At 42.3% G+C, this 16,643-nt stretch overlaps 1 protein-coding gene across 3 annotated transcripts in view; it reads left to right on the forward strand.

Annotated features, from left to right (window-relative positions):
• GAPVD1 (GTPase activating protein and VPS9 domains 1) overlaps positions 1–16,416 on the forward strand; it is a 63,944-nt gene extending 47,528 nt beyond the window's left edge. For all 3 annotated transcript variants that reach the window (XM_052648064.1, XM_052648065.1, XM_052648066.1), the window contains 9 exons: positions 2,553–2,675; positions 3,807–3,936; positions 5,927–6,036; positions 6,342–6,501; positions 8,090–8,277; positions 8,786–8,999; positions 10,932–11,004; positions 12,203–12,400; positions 13,631–16,416. In XM_052648064.1, the coding sequence (XP_052504024.1) occupies positions 2,553–2,675; positions 3,807–3,936; positions 5,927–6,036; positions 6,342–6,501; positions 8,090–8,277; positions 8,786–8,999; positions 10,932–11,004; positions 12,203–12,400; positions 13,631–13,771 (1,337 nt within the window). In that variant the 3' untranslated portion in view covers positions 13,772–16,416. The remainder of the gene's footprint in view (positions 1–2,552; positions 2,676–3,806; positions 3,937–5,926; positions 6,037–6,341; positions 6,502–8,089; positions 8,278–8,785; positions 9,000–10,931; positions 11,005–12,202; positions 12,401–13,630) is intronic.
• The last annotated feature ends 227 nt before the right edge of the window (positions 16,417–16,643 follow it).

The raw sequence follows: 16,643 nt of genomic DNA on the forward strand, positions 1-16,643 counted from the left end.
GACATGAAGGTTTTTATTTAAAAATGGGATAAGTTTCAAAAGAACATCCTCCTCAAAGAGCTCAGCATAGTACAGGTAGAATCCCATTTCACTGCATAGCCCCGTCATGTCTAGCTTTGAAATACATGTAGACAGTTCTATGTCCCGGCTTACCTTCCTGTTTATTTAATGAAATGACTGTCTTGGAATAAAGGGTTTTTAACAGCAGTAGCTGTGCTTTCAGGCCAGGTTTCCTGCTGAGAGCAGTCAGGCCTCATTCAACCAGCAAATACTTGTTGAACATCTGACTCATGCTAGGCACTGTGCTAAGGGTTGTAGGTGTTAAGTCAAATCACACATGAATCTTGGCACTTAGTCTGATTGAGAAGAATTGGAAAGGCATACTTTTGGCAAGATTTTCATGTTTGTTTCCTTCCCATCCTCCTCGTTTTAGACCAACACCACCATTTACAGAGTGGAATACTCAATGAAGAAATCTCAGGTTTTCAAAATGTTTGAATTAGTAACTTTGGAGAAGTTTAAAATTATTTTTTATTCGTGTCTTTAGGCAATACATTTTTCTTAGTTCTCGGTGCCTAAAGGAGAAGCTAAGTTGACTAAATTTTTCCCATAAAATATTCCATTTTGTTTGTGTTTGATTCAAGCAGTTTAGCTGCCCGACTGGTGCAGACATTTCTACCCACTCTTAATTAGACTCACTGAAAAGTATCATTAAATCAATTTTTTGAAATGTTATGAATTTCTTAACAGTCTGCATCATCTCACTACCTTAACTTTTCTTTTTTCCATATTCTTTCTGAATCTTTCCATATCTAGACATGGCTTTTCATGATTAAATCAGAGTTGTATCCTTTTACCACATGTTACTTCATAAACCCTCTCCCCGTGTCTCCTAGACATAGGTGGTTTTTTTAAATCATTATTGGCTCTTAGGTCATCTATCATGATTTTATGGCAATGTAAACCATTCTCTTGCTTTTGGATATTTAATCATATGCAATTTTTTTTTTACTATGAAAAACTACTTAAGTTGGAACACTCATCCCCTTGTACATATAGCATTTTTTGTATGTTTTAGTTATTTGTTCTTATTGTTTATTGTCCTCAGATAAATTTTTTTTAATGGCATTATAGAAATAAAGGTTATAAGCAATATTATTGCTTTCACTATCTTTAGCCTTTTTTCAGAGCCTTCAACAGCACTCAAAACCAATAGCAGAAAGAAGATTTTGTAACAATAAAGGTTTTGTAAGTTTGCATTTTGAAGAAGATCATGTTTTATTAGGACTCTCTTACATGCATTGAAATTATTATAGCAGAAATTAAATTATTTTGACAGTTGTTTCTCCCTACAGTTTACCATAGTTTTACAGAGACACAAACACTAAATATTGTTTTTTGTAGAAAGAGAAGAAGAACCTGTGAGCATACTACTTAACCTCTTTCTACTTTGATTTCCTTTTCTTGAAAATAGGGGTGGTAATGGTACGTCCCTTGTAGGGTTATTGTTTGGCACAGTTCCTGGCACGTGCTAAGTGCTCAATAAATGTCAGCTGCTATTCACATTAGCTGCAGTTAACACATAGGAATATATAAATTCTAGTGATTTTTTTTAAATATATGTTTTAAGACTTAAAAAAAAAATGGGATTCTACCAGAGTGTGGATATTACCTGCTTGGCCTAGATCTGTCTCAGGAATTTACATTTCACCATGGAACTCTGTTTTGTCCCATAGATCTGTAGCACTTCTTTGCTTTGTTAACTGTTAATTAGTGGCTTTGCCATCTGACTCCAGGAAAACATAACTGATGTGCTTATTTTGCTGACAGGATAGTGGGCCTGTCAGTAACCAGGGCTGCACCTGTGATGGTGGTAAACCTTTTCTCTGTGTACCCCAGGTACAATTCAGGCAGTCTCCCAGAATGTCTAGATTCTCTGGGAGCGCCTCTGACACCACTGCATGCACAGAAGTGCTGTCTAGTCCAGCACCTGTAACTGTCCTGGTGAGATTCAGTGAGGTCAAATATGAATTGCCTGAAGGTTTTAAATACGGTGTAGAGAGAAAAATTCATGGAGGAAAAGTGGAGGAAGGCAATTTAAAAGTATTTAAAAGGGTGAAGTTTTAAGTCTGAATACGTTTTTTTCCTCCTTCAGCATAGAGATGTCTGAATAAATGAAGCCTGCATATAAAAATGCCTTGTTGGAAGTTCTGTTGGCATGCATTGCTAATAACAGTGATTGGGGTGTAAACACTGTAGAATCCCATCATCCATTCAGTCTGCACTGAACTGTTTGACAATGTCATACAGAAATCTGATGATGATGAGAAAGTGGAGCTAATCGTCCCGATTTCGTGCCTTGGCAAGGCTCTCAGACCTAGACCTGGGATGAGCAGGCAGCTGCATGGTGCCTCTTATAACACTGAGATATGTGCTCTTTTTAAGTCTTACCTCCTAATCCGCCTTTGGGATTATGCTACTGGTGTCGTACTAACATCAGAGTGGATGCAAACCAAGGGGCACTGATTCTCCTCCTCCTTTCCCTCCTGCAGATGATCCCAGCCCGAGACTCAGTGCGCAGGCTCAGGTCGCTGAGGACATTCTGGACAAATACAGGAATGCCATTAAACGCACCAGCCCCAGTGAGGGAGCGCTGGCAAACTACGAAAGTGCAGGTGACCATCCTGATACAGAACGGAATGGGAACTTTTATATCCCTGCCATGAAAGTGGTCTGAACTGAAAGTAGCCTCTTTCTTTTTTAACTTTTTCTTTTATGTTGGAGTATCGTCAATTGACAGTGTAGTTTCAGGTGCACGGCAGAGCAGCTCAGCCATACATACACATGTATCCATTCTTCCAAGTAGCCTTTCAGTAGCTCCTGTAAATAGTTGTCAAAAAACCATGGTATAATCCCCGAGATTACTATTAGAGCATCTCTGGAAGAGTCTCTGACAAACTGAACATGAGTTGGCTCAAGGGGGACTCACAGGAGCCTGAGAAAACCTCCTACACTTTTAAGTTTTAAAATAACAAAAAAGTTGGAATAGTACAGTGAAGGTCTGTTATATTCCATCTGCCTAGACTTACCAGTTGTTAATGTTTTGCCACATTTTTATATGTATGTTTTTCCTGAAGCATTTGAAATGATTTCCTGAGAATAGAGATTTTTTTTTCCACGTAGGCACAGTATCTTTGTTATACTAAGGAACTTTTCATTTCTTTGGATTGTATACATGCATGTATTATCTAAATGGATAAATTAGAAACAGAGAAACAACTGTGGGGACACCATAGGTCTGTGCTGGCTGCATTTGTGCATTTGTCCCCGGCTCGTTCTCAGGCGGGGAGGACTGCGGGGGTGTCCCTTGGAGTGAGGATGAGGGGTCTCAGTGTGGCCTGGCCGAGAGGGTCACAGCCAGCTGCTTCCTGAGTGGGCAGGATTCCACGTCTGTAAAACGAGGGTGTTATGTGAAATGATTTCTGAGACCCCTTTTAGTTCTGTGGTTCAGTAATTGTGGTTACAGAGTATTATCTTTATTAAGTTGATAAAGGTTTTCATTGTTTTGGATTACAATTGGATAAGAAGTAAGATTATTCTCAACTGCTCTCTTGATATATTATCATTGCTGTCAGTTTATTTATATAGTGTTTGAAGTTTCTTTTTTTTTTTTTCCCTTTCTCTCTAAGAACTCTTTTCAGAAGGCACAGCTTAATTTATTGTTGAGTTGCTCTGAATACCTACCAGTGCCAGAATATTCCGGATTAACTTGCTTATCCTTTTTGCGGGGGGTGGGATTTGTTTAGAAGTCATGGGTGACGGTGAAAGCGCACACGACTCCCCTCGTGACGAAACCCTGCAGAACATCTCCGCTGACGATCTCCCGGATTCTGCGAGCCAAGCGGCCCACCCTCAGGATTCAGCCTTCTCTTACAGGTATTTCTTGTATACGATTTAGAACCTTTGGGTTTGAATTTTTCATCACCATTGCAGTCACTTCAAGTCAGGTGTTTTTTTGAGTCCCTTAATAAATATGTAAAGCAGGGAGGTAAGACTTTGCTTGCCTTGTGGATGTCATATATCAAAGGCTTTAATTCAGAGAATGAAAAAACCAAGCAAACCTCATGGGCTCACAGGGACCACATATTGTTGAGTAACCCACTTCCCCAGTAAGCCTACTGGAGCCCTCCCAGTTTATCATCTTCCTTATTCCCTTGATTTCTAACACGGTTTGAGAAAATGACTTTAGGAGCCTGAAGAGTTGTACACGGGCTTAGTTGCTCCAAGGCATGTGGGATCTTCCCGGATCAAGGATTGAACTCCTGTCTCCTGCATTGGCAGGCAGATTCTTTACTGCTGAGCCTCCAGGGAAGCCCCCGGATTATCAGTTTTAAAGCATTAATCATCTGTCCATCTCTCCGTTTCTGTCTCTGTCTTTCTAGCTTTTTCAGCTTTTTATTTTAGAAACTTTCTCGCTTGTACAAAATGGCAAAATACAGCAATATACCTATTCCCCAGATCTGTTACTAATACATGGCCAGTATTGTTTCATGTTTACTTCCTCCCCCACTTAATTTAAGTAAACTCTTAATAGCGTATCATTTTATTTACTTTTATTGAGGTATCGTTGATTTATAATATTGTTTAAGTTTCAGGGGTACAACGTAGTGATTCACAATTTTAAAAGATCATACTCCATTTACAGTTATAAAATAATGACTGTATTCCCTGTGCTGTACATATCATTTTATCATTAAATATTATGGAGCTTTATACTTTTTTCCTGTGGTAAAATGGGGTGGGGGGTAGTGGGAGACAATTTTTATTTTCCAGCCATGACTTCACTGCTTCATATATATTCGGAGTCTTTACAAAGTAGGCAAATATTACAGTTGATTGAGGTGATTCGTAAGTTACTCATTTTTGAGGAAGCAAACCATTAAGGTGGGTCTCAGAACCAGTCAGGTGAGGTGGACAAGTGATAATCCTGCAATGGGAGCAAACTCTGGCTTGCTCGTAGAGGTGTTTTGACTCCTTTTATTGGGAGGCAGCCTCAGCCATTCTGAAGAAGCTCTGATCCCTGCTCTCCAAGACCCTCCCAGGGTGAAGGACTGCGTTGTTGAGGAGGGTGATGTCTTGTTGAAGGGCGCTCTGCCAGGTGGTAACAAGAGGTTCAGTGGTCAGAAATTGAGCAGGTTTTGGTTCAATACAGAGGTTTGATCAACAGGGCAACAGAAAGGTCTTCTTGTCACAAGCTTTTCTTGTGGCAGGATCAACATTTCTTGAGAAATGTGGTAGAAGGCTTCCTTAGTTTGGGTGCTGAGATGGTCCCGATGACTTCTGTTGATTCCTTCCCAGCTTGGGCAAAATCTGGCTTTCTGACTCGTCCTTACGTTTAACATAGAATTTAGTGGATATTGGAAGGTCAGAAAGGATTTGTTTGATTCTAGTGACTTTACCAAATTGTCCTTGCTCAGAGCACCTTTACAGCCTTGCTTCTCAGAAAACCAGAAGGCCCACTCCTTAAGCAAGGTGTCAGTAAGTTAAAAATTATCTTTTATTTATGACCATTTGAAACATTTGAGTCCTGAGCTAGCCTATTAATTTGTGTATGTGTGTGTGTGCTAAGTTGCTTCAGTCGTATCCGACTCTTTGCAACCCTATGGACCATAGCCCACCAGGCTCCTCTGTCCATGGGATTCTACAGGCAAGAATACTAGAGTGGGTTGCTATGACCTCCTCCAGGGAATCTTCCCGACCCAGGGATCAAACCCGTGTTGCTTATGTCTCCTGCATTGGCAGGCAGGTTCTTTACCACTAGCACCACCTGGGAAGCCCATTAATTTGTATAGTAAGTATGATAATAGTTTATAGAATGTGACCATATCTGGACAAAGAAATGACTATGTTTTCATCTGTTTTTTAGAGATGCAAAAAAGAAACTGAGGCTCGCGCTTTGCTCTGCGGATTCTGTGGCTTTCCCAGTGCTAACCCACTCAACAAGAAACGGTTTACCAGACCATACAGACCCAGAAGGTAGGTTGCTATGTGAGAGTTTATTTTTTTCCTATGCTTCATAGGAACCATATGAAACTGCCAGTATTCAACTGTATTTAAACTATACAGCAGTTCCATCCAGTTCAACTTAACACATTTATATTAGCATCAGTTAAGGGCACTTAGATTACTTATGGTTTGTGAAAATGTTCTCTAATTGGTTCTGCTTAATTTTAATGATACAGACATAACTGACATCCCACAGGCTGAGGGATGAGCTTCAGCGTATATAAAGCCTATGGAACTTCTCAACAGTAACAGAATTCTGATGTTTTTTTATTTAGACAATGAAATTGTCTGCTTCTTAAAAGTGCAAATAGCTGAAGCAATTAACTTACAAGATAAGAACTTAATGGCTCAGCTTCAGGAAACAATGCGTTGCGTGTGCCGCTTTGATAACCGGACCTGTAGGAAGCTGCTGGCGTCTATCGCCGAGGACTACAGGTAACATCCCCAGCCTGTTTCACTTGTATGCCCGTTTTCAGCTGCAAGTGTTTTCTTCTCAGCCCTTATTTCAGAAATGAATCTAGGCTCACTGCAAAGTGCTGGGCTTTCCTGGATGTAGATTTCCAAGCAACATTTGTGGATATTTAGTCTGGAAGTGTAGTTGTAAGCGAGCAGCTCTTACTAGGGCTTCTCTGATAGCTCAGTTGGTAAAGAATCTGCCTGCAACACAGGAGACCTCAGTTCGATTCCTGGGTTGGGAAGATCTGCTGGAGAAGGGATAGGCTACCCACTCCAGTATTCTTGGGCTTCTTGTGGCTCAGCTGGTAAAGAATCTGCCTGTGGTGCCTGGGTTGGGAAGATCCCTTGGAGAAGGGAAAGGCTACCCACTCCAGTATTCTGGCGTGGAGAATTCCATGGACTGTATAGTCCATGGAGTCACAAAGAGTCAAACACGACTGAGCGCCTTTGACTCACTCACTCAGATCTTACTAACAGAGTACAGTTGACTTCAGCTTTGCCCAAAAGCATCTTTGGTGGAGGTAGGGCCAGGATAACTAGGATGGCATTTCCCTCTTTTAGTGGTGATAGAAAAGACTGCTTCCATGGACCAGGGAAGCAGGAGGAGTCCTAGGAATTGTTATCATTTGCCTGTTGCCTGTCACTGCTGACATTTAAGTTGAGAAGCTTAGGAAGTAAAGAGGCCTAGGGAATGGGTGCTCTAATGATTGTTGTATTTAGACTATAAGCAGATAATTGGTGGTATATTTAGTGATCTCATGGTATATCAACCTGTATTTTGTTGTTATTTTAGTCTTTTGTAGAAGTCAGCTTCCTGTTAAGTATGAGGTTCTACCAGCATGGAGACTGTGCTCCAATGCAGAACAGACCAGTGATGTGAAGAGATTTAGTAGTGTTTAGGGAGTTAGCGAGCTGAGTGTTCAGACCAGTAAATGGTTCTGTTTCTTTCTTTCTTATTTTTTTTAATTGAAATATAGTTGATTTACAATGTTAAATTAGTTTCAGGTGTACAACATAGTGATTCGCTCTTTTTAAACATTATACTTCAGTTACAGTTGTTATAAAGTGTTGGTTCTGTTCTCTGTGGTGTGCATTCGACCCTTGCATAATTTTTGGCTGCACTGGGTCTTCATTGCTGCGTGAGGGCTTTCTCTAACTGTGGTGCGCGGGCTCCTCACCGCGGTGGCGTCTCTTGTTGCAGAGCACAGGCTCTAGGCTGTGCCGGCTTCAGGAGTCGCAGCACGCGGTCTCTAGAGCTCGGGCTCAGTAGCTGTGGCACGCAGGTTTAGTTGCCCCTCGGCATGGGACATCTTCCCGGACGAGGGATCGAACCCATGTTCCCTGCTTTGGCAGGCGGACTTGCAGCTGCCGGACCACTAGGGAAGTCCTGACTCTGTTTCTTGAGCTGGCAACATAATCAGTTCTCAGGATGGTTGTCTGCAGCCCGATAGGCTCATTTGTAAAGCCAGTCTTCGAGGTCGTTTTTTTCCTTTGGAGAAAAGTCAGGACTCTTTCCAGGGAGGGTGTGCACCGTGTGTCTGGTGTCCTGCAGTGTCTTTCCTTTCAGGAAGAGGGCCCCCTACATTGCTTACCTCACTCGCTGTCGACAAGGACTGCAGACCACGCAGGCTCACCTGGAAAGGCTACTGCAGAGGGTTCTGCGGGACAAAGAGGTGGCCAATCGATACTTCACCACCGTCTGTGTGAGGTTGCTGCTTGAGAGCAAAGAGAAGAAGATCAGGGAGTTCATTCAAGGTAACCAGAGGCCCTTCGGTGAAGCTGTATGTTAGCTGGAAGATTTGGGAAGTTTTCTTCTGCTACTTTTTAAGTACCTACGTGTCTAAGAGCAGTTCCTTAAATTCCCAGTTATTTCTTAGTACTTAAACCTTGATGTTCAGCCAATAAATGTCATGTTTATCCTGGCTGAATATCTATAGTTTATTTAAAAGTTGGAAAAGTTAACAAAGTTTTGGATGCACCCAATTTTTCTTTTTTTTTTTTAAACAAAGCATATCACTTTGTAACAAACCTCTTGTTCTTAAACTTCTGCACGTGTCTTACCTTTCCCCTGTTTTTAATGATTTGGATGTATTTTCTCCCCATATGAAACCATGCCCAGTTACCTCCGGCTTTGAGAGCATGGTAGCTGAATAGGTAGTGGATTATGATTCTAATAGTTTTCTATTTTTAACTACTTTCTAATGATTTCCTATTTAAAATCGTTCAAATACTCTATTTTAAAGCGTATTATTTTGCATTGGAGACTTTCAGAAACTCACAGCCGCTGATGACAAAACCGCCCAGGTGGAAGATTTTCTGCAGTTCCTGTACGGCGCAATGGCCCAGGACGTCATATGGCAGAACGCGAGCGAGGAACAGCTTCAGGACGCTCAGCTGGCCATCGAGCGAAGTGTGATGAACCGGATCTTCAAACTTGCCTTCTACCCGAATCAGGACGGGGACATACTCCGTGACCAGTGAGTGCTCCTGCCTGTGATCGACTAAGTAGGGCTATCCCAGCCAGCCCCATAGTTTAGACAAGCTATTCACCAGACATAATATCTGAGTAATAAAGGAAAAATGCATGTTTCCTTTTTGCACCTCTCAGAGTTACCAGACTGGAGAGAATGAAGTGCCTTGTTCTCAGAGGTGCGGGGAGTTGGGCTGGAGGGGCGTGTACACTGGTCTGGCCGTTGTGGAAGGCACTGCTGTCCACTCTGCCACGGCTGTTCTCCCCTCCTTTCTACTACCTGCTCTTACCCTTCAGATCAGAACTCGGACCTCACTTCCTCAGGGGAAACCCTTCCTAGCCTGTCTGCCTGGGTGAGCTGCCCTGGCAGGGCAAAGCACTCGCCCCCATTGCAGTTTTACACTTGGGTCATGGTTTCTCTCGCTGGCATAGCTGACATTTCGGGCCAGATGATTCTTTAATGTGGGAGGCTGTCCTGTGCCTTGTGGGACATGTAGCGTCATGGCTGGCCTTGGCTGGTAGTACCCTACCAGCTGTGAGAACCACACTATCTCCAGACACTGCCAAGTGCCCCTTAGGGGCAAAACTGCCCCCTGTTCCAGATCACTGGTTTGTGTGATTGTTTGATGAACGCCTCCGTCCTCCACCGGCTGGTTCCTTGCATGAGTACAGGAACACAACGCTTCATTCATCTCTCCATCAGGGCATCAAGCACAGTGTGTGACTTCTGATATGTACTTTTTATTTATTGGGAATGATATGTATTTGAATATCAAAGTATCAAGAAGTGTATGGCATATGAATTAAATCTCAATAAAGCCTATTTTTAAAAACAATCCTAAAAATACTAATCTTGAAAAAAAATATCTAGAAGGGTAACAGTGGTTATTTGGGGGTAGTGAGACAGCATTTTAATTTTTTCCTCTTCTGCGTTTTCTCGACCACTGGTTTACGACCCGGTTTCTGCCCCCAAGTGTGTTGCTCAGTGGCTGCCGTGTACCCCCGGCAGTGACAGTGGCTCACTGTGCCAGCGACCCTGAGGGGCCCATGTAATAGGACCTCAGAGTGGAACACTGGTGGTTGCTGTAAGATTTTTTTTTTCATGGAAATTTAAAGATATCTCATGTATGTTTGAGAGAGCTCACTTTGGTGTGAGTGGGTTAGGATCGTTCCCACCTGCCTCTCTCACTTGTTCCTAGACTCGGGCTCTTTACCCCTCCCCAAGTTTCTGTACGAAATTTGCCAGCTGGGTTCTGTTTTCTCTCCAGAGCCCCACTTTTTGGCTTCCAGGGTGGGATAAGGAATGGGAACATTCAAACTAATTGCAGAGAGCACCGTTGAAGCCGATTTTGCCTCTGTCTCCTCCGTGTGGTCTTTGCAGGTTTATAGAGAGTTAGCACTGTGTTCTGGAAAGAACACTCGAAGGCAGGAGGCTGGGTGTAGCCTCTGCTCACCACTGTGTGGCCTTAGGGAGATCCTTCACCGTTTTAGGCCTAATCCTTGTCACCTCTGAAATGAGAGGTGAGCGTCCTCAGCGTCCCTTCTCCGTCAAAGCGTCTGTGCTCTCCAGTTTCTGGCCTTTGACCCCTCCACTTCTTGGCCTATTCACCAGTTAGCTTGTCCAGGAAGCATCCAGGCTAAGGAATTCCCTCACCTCTCCCGTGGGCGCTGCCCTGGTCCGGAAAGGAGGGGTTCCCACTCTTCCCCCTGCGTCCCCTTGGCTCACTGAGCCTTTCTAAGCAGATCCTAAATGTGAGAGTTTTTGACCAAGACAGAAAGAATACTTATAGCTAAGAGAGAGTCTCAACTGTAATGGTAATCTGTATCTAGAAGTGAGTCTAAAATGGTGTAAGTGTGTTTTAAGGAAACCGACTACAACTACCTGCATACCTTCTTTTCTGAATTATATATTTACATATGTGTTTTGGGGCATTTTCAGGGTTCTTCATGAACATATTCAGAGATTGTCTAAAGTAGTGACTGCAAATCACAGAGCTCTTCAGATACCAGAGGTAATAACAGTTTATACAGTATGGATGGTATTATTCAATTAAAAGTGTCTTGGTGTACTATGTACATGTTACCAATTTTTCAGGGAAGCAGAATATAGTAAGTTATAAAGAAACCACTTGCACTGGATGTCCTTCAGTCGATAAAATTCTCAAAGGTCTTTCGGTGGATTAAAATTCCCTAGCCTGGGAAGGGACCTTAGTAGTGAGAGGTGAGTGGAGGGAGGGCCAGCCTGGGAAAGCCCCCGCCCTGACACCACCCCCTTTAGGCAGGGCTTCCTGCTCCCAGCTCACTCCTCCTGCGGCAGCCACACTCTCCACGGATGCTTTTATAATCATATAGAGCCTCGAACTCCTAACCACGCAACAGCCAGTGTTCTTTCCAGAACATTCTGCAGGAATGTCCCGTATGAAGGGATCTGGTGGAACTTCAAAGAGAGTGTGAAAACTCTTGTTCAGGAGAGGGAACTGAATCTGAGTGTGGCCTCAGAACTACCTTTTAGATCCTGATACTAACACTTTTACCTGTGTTGCACCTCTTACAACATCAGAAAACAGGACAGCTTTAGGTATATGAGTTTTCTGGTTGTTTCATTAGAATCTGGATATTAATTGGCGTAAAATTTTTAATTGTCCTTGATTTCTAGAGCTGCTGCAACACAGGTACATACTAATTTTTAAGCTATTTTAAAAGTAGCGTGTCGGTTCTTTTGGAATCAGCTGCAATACATAGTTAAGTCCCATTCTAGCTCTTTAAGAAAGATAATTGCTTAAAATTTTACGAATTCTAGGTTCTGTGTTATCATATGCCTCTACTATATATCTGGGTGGGTTTGTTTTTCCTTTGGGGCCACATCATGCAGCTTGGGGATCTTAGTTCCCCAGTGACCAGGGATGGAACCTGGGCCCCTGGCAGTGAGAGCTCAGAGTCCTAACCACTCAACGGCCAGGGAATTCCCCTGGGTGGTTTTATTTTAAAATGCAAAGCAAATAATTTAAAAGCTTAAAAGTTAGGCTTCAGTCCTGAAGTAGGACGATGGGGAAGAATTGCAATTTGGTTTTTCTGAAAAAAGGAAAATTGCAATTTGGTTTTTCTGAAAAAGGGAAAAGGCAGTGGCTTCACCCATCCGCCTCCTGACATGGAGGTTGCTCTGGTCACTGCCTTCCACCTGCATGACGGTCTGTGTGTGGTCTCGCTTAGGTTTATCTTAAGGAGGCACCATGGCCCTCGGCACAGTCAGAAATCAGGACAATAAGTGCTTACAAGACGCCCCGGGACAAAGTGCAGTGCATCCTGAGAATGTGCTCCACGATCATGAACCTCCTGAGCCTGGCCAACGAGGACTCCGTTCCAGGGGCCGATGACTTCGTCCCTGTGCTGGTGTTTGTGTTGATCAAGGTAGGTCCTCGCTACCTCCCGTGAGAAGAGTTACTTTGACTCTTTTACAAGTTTCCAGCTCTGTGATACCCAGGAAGAAAGTAGCTTATGTCAAGTTATGTTCTGTCCAGAAGTTAGGGTTTTCCAAAGAAAGGAAGAGCTAGATTCCTAGATGAACATTTTCAGCTTTTTTAAGCAGTGCCTGAAGGTCTTCCTTGGAGTTTGGTGGGTAATCACTGAAAGAATGAATGAGGGCAGGTTCTCTGGCCGTAATGTTTTTACCATCTTCTTTCATGTTGAATTCTTCATGGTGGTTATCACATAAACTGCTACATTTTCCTGTCATCGTTCTCCTCTTTTGACCTCATGTTTTATTAAGTGTACCATATTGTTTTTCAAAGTATTACACCTCTTGTCCTTTTTTGACTTTAAAGTGTCACCATTCAAATGGTTTATTTTGAACATTTTGGTTTGGAGGTGGGGACCCTGCAGATTGGGTGCACAACAGCCACCCAATATGTGTTCCAGTCAGCTCAGCCCTCTGGTGATGTCTAAAGTGTATTTGACATATAGCTTACTAATTCTTAATGTTGCAGTATTTCTGCAGCCTGAACTCTTAGCTCAGAGTCAGAGCGCTGACTCTGAGTTTGTGTGGTCAGCCTTCTTCACTCTTCCTCTTGCCCATTGCTCAGCTCTCTTCCACAGATGATGTGTTTAGTCTCTATACAGAGCCAGTCTAAGCCCCTTTTAAGGAACAGGCCTTAGCTTGTCCTCCTGATTTAACACACCTGAACCTGGAGGTGAACGAGCAGGAGCTTTTCTGTGCTACCTCCTGCAGCAGAGGGCCTACTCTTTTTTTAGTTTTTTTTTTTTCTTTCTCGGCTGGTTCTACCCGTACTTACTAAACTGATATAACTCAATTTGTCTGCAGCATTTCCTTCCTTATCTGGAATCCTGGGATGTTGAGTGAAGCCACTGGGATTAGTTCAGCCCCTCTAAGGACCAGTGAGGTCAAGTGCTTTGTTAGGCTAGAAAGCTCTAGATAGTTGAGCTAGGATTAGAACCTAAGTCTTCTTTCCAATACACTGTTGCTCCTCACAGTAACTCAGGTTTACAGATTAGTTCCAAAAAGGATTTGGGGGATTATTTTCAAAAGGACTGGTGTCTCTTTTTCACAGGAAAACATGTGAAAGATGTTACCATAAGTGTTTTCTCCAGCTGAGTAATTGACTTTATTTTTCACTTCTCTAGGCAAATCCGCCCTGTTTGCTGTCCACTGTTCAGTACATCAGTAGCTTTTATGCCAGCTGTCTGTCTGGAGAGGAGTCTTATTGGTGGATGCAGTTCACAGCAGCCGTGGAATTCATTAAGACTATCGATGACCGGAAGTGAACAAGACAAAGGCCCACCGAGGCAGCAGACTGCTAGCGGGGCAAACAGATCTCTTAGAAAATGTGCCAGCTGCTTTGAAAGCTGAAGATTGTTTTTGTATAATATTGTACAGTGTTCAGACCTTTTAAAACAGATCTTTACTAAACAGATTAATGAGCTAACAAGCAGGTTCTCTTTTCTTTGGGTTCTTTTCCTTTCTGAGTTACATATTTCATTAATTTCTTGTCCCCACATAGAGAATAGTACTGCAAAAAGGGACCACATTTTTCAGGTATTTTGAAATACAAAAAGAAAAAAATAATCTCCTAGAAAATTCCTAGATCTCTGTTTATGAATACTCATTCTTTCTTTTCATTAAGAAAAAAAAGAACAGTACACCTCTTTCAAGATGCTGTCTAATCTTGGATGCATCTAACAGAAGGAAAATGCCGGTTGCACTGAGGATTATAATAGTGGTGACATTAGTGGCATTATCTATAAATACACTCACCTAAATTGAAAAGCTAAGAAGGAAATGTAAATATGATATATATTTATATTTGATGTAATATGGACATCTTCAGATTCTAATAAACAAGGAATACTGCTGATAGTAGGTTGTCATGTACCCTCTTGTGAAATGGTTTCCTTGACAACATTTAAGCTGAGCTTAAAAGCAAAAGGCGAACAAATACACAGAAGTATTTATTTAAGTGTAACAGTTTATTGAACTTTCTAGGTATGGAATTTGATGCACAGGGCTGCCTTTGATGAGGGGTATAGAACTTATTGAATATATCACTTAGACTTTCTCACCCTGGACATCTTTGAACCTGCAGTAGGAGATAGACTGTTTGTTTAATCATCATACATGGCATACAAAGGAACAGCAGATATCTAGCCCATCCTTGCGGTACTTCTCATCTGAAATGCTAAATAGAGTGTAGAAACCCCAGCCAGAACTCCTTACAAACCTGTAACTGTAATATATTTTTGATGATGATTCACATTGAATGCACAGACCAGGAATTCAGTGAATGTCAGTTTTTTTAAAAACTAATTTGTATTGTCTGCTTTAGTGATACGAGTTTTACTAGTGATAAACTATTTTAGTCAACCATACTATTCTTATGGGGGGAAAAAAATCTATTTTGGCAGGTTTCTGTGCCTTTGTTTCCCTCTTCTGAACAAAAATATGTGTTTCTGTATTTTGGTTTGATCGTGTGTTGCTCATTAATCAGGATTGGGTTTTGGTGTCTGAGAAACAGGCCAAGGAGGCCCACCAAAGCTTCAAGCACAAGTCTTACACATAGGCCATCACTGACTGGTTTTGCTCTGCATGATTCCTAAACGTGTTTAACTTCTTCTATGAACATTGGTCCCCTCCTTTGAGTCTCTTGTTGCTGGCAGCATTTCCAGGCATGTTTAAGGGAACTGTGACCAACAGCCTTGAGCAGATAAGGACAGAGGCTGTCTCTCCAGGGGCTCTGTGCTCCACTGTGCCTAAAGAAGCTGGGTTTTTTTTTAATGCCTTGACCTCTTCTCATTCCTTTACTCTAAAATACTGAGATACGTTGCAGAGGATTGTGAGATGCGGTTTCTGCCTTTTAGGGGCAGGTCAAAATTAAAGTAGTATGAAAAATGTCCTCTTGAACGTTAGATCAAGAAATCTGTGTACAGTCATGCTTCATGGACTGTAACGGTCAAGCTCATGTAGGTCTTAGAAGTCAGATCCCATCATAGATACTTTACAAGACAAACTGTCTTAACATGATTTCTAAGGCAGAGGGGGGAGTTCAGCACTTGATTCAATAAATGTTAAGTGAACAGAAGTCTTGGAATAGTTGAAATTTATTGTTTGGGGATTTAACTCAGAAGTCAATGCAATTTTTCACCCCCGTGGTGGTTACTAACTCTATTCCATGTTACTATGGAAATAAATATGAAGATGTGGACACTGCATGGGGCTCTTTTCTGTGGAGAAGGTGGTGAGTCTGTATCTCCTAGAGGCAGGAGGTAGGGCTCTGCAGGGCTTGAGACAGTTGTGAGAGGAGGACCTCAGAGCTTTGGCATCACAGCTACATCCGAGATGGAGGTGGGTGCCTGTGTCTTGACTCAGGTGCCGGCAGAGAAGCGCACAGCCCAGCTGTTTAAGGTTAAGCTGTTTTCTTCTGGAAGCTGGTCAGGAGTCAGGACTACTTCAGCATTAACTGTCACTGGTAGTTTTGTAACAGGGTTTAGCATGGTGTTGAGTTCTGAGTTTAGGAGTTGGTAACTGCCTGCATGGGCTTCCCAGGTGGCTCAGCAGTAAAGTATCTGCCTGCCAATACAGGAAACTCAGGTTCGATCTCTGGGTCAGGAGAAGGGCATGACAACCCGCTCCAGTATTCTTGCCAGGGAAATCCCACGGACAGAGGAGGCTGACCGACTATAGTCCACTGGGTCACAGAGAGTCAGACACAATTCAGTGACTAAACAACTGTGTGTGTGGCAGCGGTGAGCGTGAGATAGGGAGTAATCTGATTTTATTCTTTCAGGAAAGGAATAGTTGTCTTTCAGCTGTTTCTTAGCACAGTTCCTCCCAGGACATAGGTTATATGAAGGATTGTGCAAAAATACAAAATCACACGTAGGAAACCTTCAGTAGCCACTGATTATTACATGGAATTTACAGAGAAAATGAATGTTAAATGTTCACTGAAATTCTGTGGAGCTATCTGACGAAAAAAATCAGTTCATATTTTGTATTAATACCCTGCTTCCAGAGATAGTTAAGTGATAGAATTATAGATCAAAGATTATCTTTTATTTGTAAAAGTATTATTTTTTAAATCTAGTAAACATTTTGTTTTCTTTCTCTAGGTCAAATCTCAGCCACAGTTAACTGATTTCT

Source organism: Budorcas taxicolor, chromosome 11 (genome assembly GCF_023091745.1).
Source record: "Budorcas taxicolor isolate Tak-1 chromosome 11, Takin1.1, whole genome shotgun sequence".
Classification (NCBI taxonomy): domain Eukaryota; kingdom Metazoa; phylum Chordata; class Mammalia; order Artiodactyla; family Bovidae; genus Budorcas; species Budorcas taxicolor.